At 57.4% G+C, this 7,644-nt stretch overlaps 2 protein-coding genes across 2 annotated transcripts; one reads left to right on the forward strand and one right to left on the reverse strand.

The window, feature by feature from the left end:
- Positions 1 to 1,488: 1,488 nt before the first annotated feature.
- On the forward strand, positions 1,489 to 2,994 carry SPRG_05977 (hypothetical protein; the record flags this gene model as incomplete). The annotated part of the gene is made up of 1 exon (XM_012344550.1): positions 1,489 to 2,994. One exon carries the CDS (start codon positions 1,489 to 1,491, stop codon positions 2,992 to 2,994), a length of 1,506 nt encoding a protein of 501 aa, XP_012199940.1.
- Positions 2,995 to 3,112: 118 nt separating this feature from the next.
- Positions 3,113 to 4,746, reverse strand: SPRG_05978 (hypothetical protein; the record flags this gene model as incomplete). The annotated part of the gene is made up of 3 exons (XM_012344551.1): positions 3,113 to 3,953; positions 4,003 to 4,618; positions 4,671 to 4,746. The coding sequence occupies 3 exons, from the start codon at positions 4,744 to 4,746 to the stop codon at positions 3,113 to 3,115; spliced, it is 1,533 nt and encodes a 510-aa protein (XP_012199941.1).
- Positions 4,747 to 7,644: the final 2,898 nt, after the last annotated feature.

The following is a 7,644-nucleotide window of genomic DNA, read 5'->3' on the forward strand; positions in this document are numbered from 1 at the left end:
GTCGTCACTGCCTTCATGCTTAATGTGTGTTAATGGAGCAAATGCAAAGTGAGCTGCGGTGCCATCATGGACACTGTCTGTATCTTGCTTCGAGCCGAACGCGGTCTGGTTTCATCGAAGCCACATCGAAGGCGGAAGAGTGGACCGAGAGATGGACAGGGAGCGTGACGCACGATGATCCAGTCACCATCCAAGATCATAGTACCACTCTATATTGGACAACGAGACGCATTGTGTTCTTAGAGCACGAAGGGCAGCTCAGCAGGGTCAGTTACCCGGCAAGACGCCTCACATTTAGGGGAGACTGCGTACGGCTGATAGAGCAGATGAAGGGCATTTGCCTAGTCTGAGAAGCGGCCAGCGAGAATGTAACGGAAGTTCGCACGGCGCTTGAGACCAAGCTCATTCAAGCTTTGGATCCTCCATGCAAGTTGAGCACCGACGGATGTGCCTCGTATGTGTCTTCCGATGATGGCCGGTATCGCGCGCTGCAGTGGCCCATCTCTTGCATGCTAAAAACGTTCTTAGTCCCGTGACTGGCGACGTGCACCATCCAAGCATAGTTCGAGGGTGAAGTCCATTTCAATACCGGTACCACGCAAATCGCATCACTTGGAGCTGACAATTAAACTCCGACAATTGTGGACTAATATGTCCCTCTTGTCTACAGACCCGAGTAGAGATTACACACGTTCCAAATGAGATGTGCGCCTTTCTCTCAGAACGTACACCGAGCGCTTTGTGGACGCGCACAGTTGGCAGAAAAGGCCTGCCCTATAATGGTTGGCAATTCACCCTGCTGTTCTACCGCGGATAAATGTGCATTGAGCAGTAAAGAATTGAGTCGTGGAAACCGTTGTCGTCTCTTCCATCTCTTTACCTACCCCTAGAGTTTATCCAAAGCACCTGTTTTCATCGCTCTTTGCGACGCAAAACCGCCTGCCTCTAGCAAACAGAAAACGATATTGCCAGAGAGCAGACGATATCACTGCAACAAGCGACACGATCGCCGCATGCGCGCGGCCAGTTCCGACGAGACCGACTCATGGGGGTGCGGACACTATACTGTACAACTTTGATTCCTTCGCGTGTCAGCTCTCTAAAAAACTGGAGTCCTGAGTCCTCGGCCTTGACAAGAACGACTTCATGATTGGATAAGCAACCGATACAACCAAGAAGTGTGGATCGAGTCCCAGCGAGAGCCTCACTTCCTCGCAGATAGAATGCAATGACCCACTGAACAGAATTCATGTCCCGAGAAACTAAGATCACAATGCGTCTCGTTGTCCAATATAGAGTGGTACTATGATCTTGGATGGTGACTGGATCATCGTGCGTCACGCTCCCTGTCCATCTCTCGGTCCACTCTTCGGCCTTCGATGTGGCTTCGATGAAACCAGACCGCGTTCGGCTCGAAGCAAGATACAGACAGTGTCCATGATGGCACCGCAGCTCACTTTGCATTTGCTCCATTAACACACATCAAGCATGAAGGCAGTGACGACCTTGCTATCGGCGCTCGCCATTGCGTCGGCGCGCTACGTTCGTGTCGAGAACAATTCGTTTGCGCTCGGGTCCCCGACGCACCTCGGCGGCGGTAGCCTTCCGACGCAGAACCTCGTCGGCTACTGGCACAACTTTCCCAATCCCGCGGGCGCCACGTACCCGCTGAGCCAGATCTCCAAGGACTGGGACGTCATCAACGTCGCGTTTGCGTCTTCGCTCGGTCAGGGCAAGGTCGGCTTTGAGCTGGATCCGGCCGCGGGCTCGGAGGAGCAGTTCATCAAGGACGTCGCGGCGCTCAAGGCCGCCGGCAAGACCATCGTGCTCTCGCTCGGCGGCCAAGACGGCGCCGTGACGATCGCGGACGCGACCGAGACGTCCAACTTTGTCTCGACGACCTACGACATTTTGAAAAAGTATGGCTTTGACGGCATCGACATTGACTTGGAAAACGGCGTCTCACAAGGTCTCCCGATCATTAACAACCTCATCAACGGCGTCAAGCAGCTCAAACAAAAGGTCGGCGACTCGTTCTACCTCTCGATGGCGCCCGAGCACCCGTACGTCCAGGGCGGCTACGGCGCGTACGGTGGCATCTGGGGCGCGTACCTCCCGATCATTGACGGTCTCCGCAACGAGCTCACGCAGATCCACGTCCAGTACTACAACAACGGCGGCTTTGTCTACACGGACGGCCGCACGCTCAACGAAGGCACGGTGGACTGCCTCGTGGGCGGCTCGCTCATGCTCATCGAGGGGTTCCAGACCAACTATGGCAACGGCTGGAAGTTCAACGGTCTGCGTCCGGACCAGGTGTCGTTCGGTGTGCCGTCGGGGCCCAAGTCGGCCGGTCGAGGCTTTGTGACGCCAGAGACTGTCAAGCGCACGCTCACGTGCATGGTGCAAGGCGTCGGCTGCGACACGATCAAGCCCAAGACCGCATACCCGACGTACCGCGGTATCATGACGTGGAGTATCAACTGGGATAGCTACGATAACTACGCCTTCTCCAAGCCGGCGCGCGCGGCGATCGACAGTCTCGGCGGCAACAACCCTGGGCCGCGCCCGACAACGGCGTCGCCCACGGACGCTCCGTCCGACAAGCCCACGAATGAGCCAACCGACGAACCCTCAGATGAGCCAACCGACGAACCCTCAGATGAGCCGACGGACGCGCCGTCGGATTTGCCGACGTCCAAGCCAACAGCCAAGCCTTCCAGCGTCATGCCCACCCCGAGCACGCCGCCGCCAGCCTCGTCGTGTGGCTCGTGTACCAACTGCTACTACGCTCCGACGAACGCGTGCTTTGTGGGCTGGACAGCCGAGCAGTGCGGCACCAACGCAGTTTTCACGTGGTGCGGTGCGAATTCGGACGACCCAATCATTGACGACCCGACGGACACCCTATCCGACGCCGGCAGCGATTCGTGGTCGTCCGACAGCGGGTCCGACTCGACGAGCGGCTCTGCCTCGTCGTCCGACGCGTGGTAATTACACCGTTGCGTCGTCACGTCGGTAATTGTTTTTATTTATTTAAACTATATGATAAAAACAGCGGTATATCCATTATTGTCGATTCTTTAGACCAAAAGGCTCAAGTCGAAAGTATTTAGCGCCACTGCAAGGGAGCACCTACCGGTCCATTGAACGACGCATTGCACTCAAGTCCAATAGGTGACGTGCCAGCGCTGGCACGCGGGAGGAACCAGCAGTGGCCGCGCGCGACGCCGCCGACGGTCGTCTCGGAGTGGTTAAAGCCACCAAATTGCCAGTCGACATCAAACGTCGCAAACTGCACCTTGAGCCAGTCGCGCGAAAAGCTGAGCTCGAGAAAACCGTACGGCTCGCCGACCACGAGCCATTGACTATATATGTACTCCTCGTCGACGCCATCCAATGACGACAGGAGAACGTACTTTTGAATCGTCGGCGTCGTCACGATCGGGTTGTTGGCGGTAAAGTACCCGCCGCCGCCGCCGTTCATGAAAAAGTGCGTCCCCCACGTGCCAATGTCGTGGTTGAAGCCGTGCGTGTGCCCGTTGAGCCACGCAGAGACCTTGTAGCGCTCGCAGAGCTCGACCCAGCGGGCCATTTTGGCCGGCGCCATGTGGTAGTGCGGCGAGAAGTGCGTGTTGACGAGCGTAAAGTCCGCGTCCGAGACGGCGAGGTCCGCCGACATGCGCGCATACGAGTCGTCGGCCCAGCTGTCGATGCGGGCCATGCACGCGTCAAACATCTCAGTGTTCCCGAGGACGCAGCCACGGTCGCCGCGAGTGGCGGCGTCGCACTCGCCCGCGTTGAAGCCGTACTTGGCCGCGTACCCGTAGCACTGGCAGCAGACCGACGCGCCACCGTGGTTATCGGCGTTGTTGGTGTCAATGTTGTACACCTCGACGACAATATTGTCGCGAACGATGCGCTCGAGGTAGTAGTGGTCACGCAGCACCCATCTACGACACAGCTCGACTTGTTTGAATTCCAAACGCAATGCGACGGTACCGGTCGCCGTGCGGGCTCGTGTACGAGGCTTGCGCTTGGAAGCGCCGATCCAAGTACGCGACAAGCTCGTCGGCGCTTCTGCACTCGTAGTAGGGCTCCTTGTCGCCGCAGATAAAGCTAGCACCGCCAATGTCGTGGTTGCCCGCGACGTTTAGCCACAGAATGTGGCGCAGCGATGGCTGGTCGTACATCGCCTCGAACGTCTGCTCCAAGCGGTACGCTGCGTTCGCCATGCCGACGCCGACCCAGTACACGTTGTCGCCGTGCGAGAGGATGCGGGCGGGCGCGAGCTGCGCTGCGGACGCCGCCAGGAGGTCCGCAACGTACGATTGCGCGTAGTAGTCGACCTTGTACCGGTCCGAGCGCGTGTCGACCGACCCATTGTACATGACGCAGCACGACCCGGGGTCGCCCGACTCCTTCCCAAGTGTCCCACCCCAGTCGCCGAGCGCCAGCAGCGTCAGCAGCGTTGGCGCCGTCTCGGGGTCGTCCAGGTCGTCATAGTCGGCGCGGGACAGGACGGGAATCGGCATCGCGCTGTGTGGCAATGTCGGGTATGCTGTCCAGACGAGAAGCGCGAGCACGAGCGCGCAAATGGCGATCGTCCCGCGGACGACTATCCAGCACCGCCTGTCTACCCAGATTCATGCGAGAGGCGAGTGTTGTACCTGGTCGCGAGAGCGGATGGTGGCGATGCGTGGTCGGCGACAAGAGCGCGCGGGTCGCTTCGTGCGCCTCGTGCATGGGGCCGGCCGGATGCGAAAATGATGCGCGAGATTCGAGCAGCTGGCGCCGGTATCTTGACCGCGATAGGACGTCAAGAACGTCAATTTTACTGTAAACATTAAGCCAAAACGAGACCGTGCCTGGACCAAGGCATCGCCTTTCGCATCACAAGCTTGGCGGCAGTCCCAAGAAGGGTTTGTACGTTGTTGGTCGGAGCTAACGCGGGGCTTTGATGGATCGAAAAAACAAAAGGAGCCAACATTTTGGTTCTTGGATCATTCTTGACGTGTGGGGATATGGCAAGATATGGTTGGATTTGTGTGTGGCAATTTGCCCGCAAGACGAGTGGCCGCGCCAGCTCCTTGTCCCGCGGATCGCGCTCCGCCGATCTCAACCGAGTGTACACAATGAATAATGTGCGTTTCCTCCGAGATGAAGCTACAGCGTTGCGTGTGTGTTCGAGTTTGCGCTCGGAGCTTCGGAGAACTCTTGTGCGTTGCGCTTCGAGACGACGGCAAGGGGATGTGCACGCGAGAAGAGGACACGTTCAACAATATTGATATATGGATTCTTGGAACCACATCTTGACCGTCAACGTGGCGGTGCCTGTGATTGGCGTGGACGCAATGCATCCCAAGGATGATGGATTTTGGCAATGCGTCGCAGCTACCGGAGCTGTCGTCGAGGGCAGACACGCGAAGATAGTACATAGGTAGGTAGAAGGAAAGCAAAACGAACGCTCTTACACACAGCAATACATTCCTAGTTGACCCATGGGTAGGTGTCGGCGCTCGGATCCGAGCTCGCGACGGGCTCGCGGACGTCGGCGCTGTTGACCCACGGGTACGTATCTGGCTCGTCGCTAGTGGTGCGGAGGTTGGCAGCATCGACCAGCGTTGTGGCAACGAAGGCCGCGACGAAAAATGCGAACGGACGCATGCTTGGGAAAAGGCGCGTTGTGAAGTGACGGGTGCGGTTTAAAACCACTGGATGGCGACAGAACAACCAACATCCCACGCCTCAATTTCTCTTGAAGCAAGCTGGGCAGGTACCTGGCTACAGCGCCAGCTAGACCATCCATGCCCCCATGCCCCACGCGGGCTTGCAGCACGGCTGTATCGCCCATCCCTACGCTGCGTCCGACGAGCGAGTTGTTAAATCAGTGTCATCTTGATCGCCCCAGCATCCATCGATAGACTGCCGCGCTTCATGAGGCTGCAAGGGGCGTCAACCGTCCCACTTGGTGCAACTGGTCGGGATCAGTCTCTGAGTATGAACCAGCCGTTAGGCCGCAAGAAGCGTGGGCCGATCACGCCCTTCATTGTTCTGGTTCGAGCGCAGAAGGAACCGACTGTCGCTGGACGGAGAAACCAACACGCAACGACGACGACCAGCACTCGACCTCGCACAATCCCGCATCAAGACCACCAACGTTCCTCGCTTGGCGCAACACCCGGCCTCACGAGCCCATTAGGAAGTCCACGAATACCTTCGTCGTTAATAACTTACTTGAACTACAAAACACTCGACCCCACCCCTAGCAGATGTGTCCCGGCAGCTGTTTCAGTGAGCATTTCCTCGCCGTTTCATGTCCTCGAGTTGAAGTATCCCAGTTGGGTCATATATCTGTGTACAATAAAAAAGGTGGATTGACTCGACTACAAAACGATTTTATCAACATGAACAACAATCTACTCAAGCGTTGGGACGACCGACTCTGACGGGGATTTTACCGTCTTCGCCACGTAAAATCCGCTGTGGAGACCGACAAGATCGCTGTAGCGTGGCTGATGATGAGGGTATTACACGACCGAGAAATGAGATACACGCATCAGCATACCGCATGCCTTTCATCGCTCCAAGCACGAGAGTTGAATGATGACAATGCTGGATACACAGCGTAATGCAGCAGCCTGCGTCGGTACAGTGTAGTTCCAGCCCTGTGGTCGCAACCATCTTGTTTAATAAAATAGAATCAGCGTCATGGCACCACGCGGGCCTGTAGCATTTGAAGAAATAACGCATCATGCCGCCCAAGAGTGTGTCGATGACCATGCCAACTTCAACCTGCGGTCGTGGCAGAGCAGCGACGGCTACGTTTGCCGTCCTTTGTAAAGTTATTTGTTGCCTTCTCAGAGCCTCGATTCGACGGCAACGAGTACGAGACCCCAAGCCTCGGATCTCGCAATGCTTCGACTCACTTTTCAATAGCCATCGCCACGCACACGCCTCTATGAACATCATATCTATCCTCGCGCTTGCTGCGTCCGTCGCTTCGGCCACCCAAGTGCACTCCGAGTCGTACCCGTGGGTCAACAGCGTCCAAAGTACCGTCGCAACGCACCCGCTCGTCGGCTACTGGCACAACTTTGCCAACCCGTCGGGCGCCACCTACCCGCTGAGCCAGATCTCCAAGGACTGGGACGTCATCAACATTGCGTTCGCGACAACGGTGGGCCGAGGCACGGTTGAGCTGACTCTGGATCCGGCCGCGGGCTCGGAGGAGCAGTTCATCAAGGACGTCGCGGCGCTCAAGGCCGCCGGCAAGACCATCGTGCTCTCGCTCGGCGGCCAAGACGGCGCTGTCTCGCTAAGCGATGCGACCGAGACGGCCAACTTTGTCTCGAGCGTTTATCAAATTCTGATCAAGTATGGCTTTGACGGCATCGACTTGGATTTGGAAAATGGCGTCTCGCAAGGCCTCCCGATCATCAACAACTTGATTTCTGCCGTCAAGCAGCTCAAGCAAAAGATCGGCGACTCGTTCTACCTCTCGATGGCGCCCGAGCACCCGTACCTCCAGGGCGGTCATGGCGCGTACGGTGGCATCTGGGGCGCGTACTCCCGATCATTGACGGTCTCCGCAACGAGCTCACGCAGATCCACGTCCAGTACCACAACAACCGGCGGCTTTGT

This window comes from Saprolegnia parasitica, assembly GCF_000151545.1.
Source record: "Saprolegnia parasitica CBS 223.65 unplaced genomic scaffold supercont2.18, whole genome shotgun sequence".
NCBI classification, from domain to species: domain Eukaryota; phylum Oomycota; class Saprolegniomycetes; order Saprolegniales; family Saprolegniaceae; genus Saprolegnia; species Saprolegnia parasitica.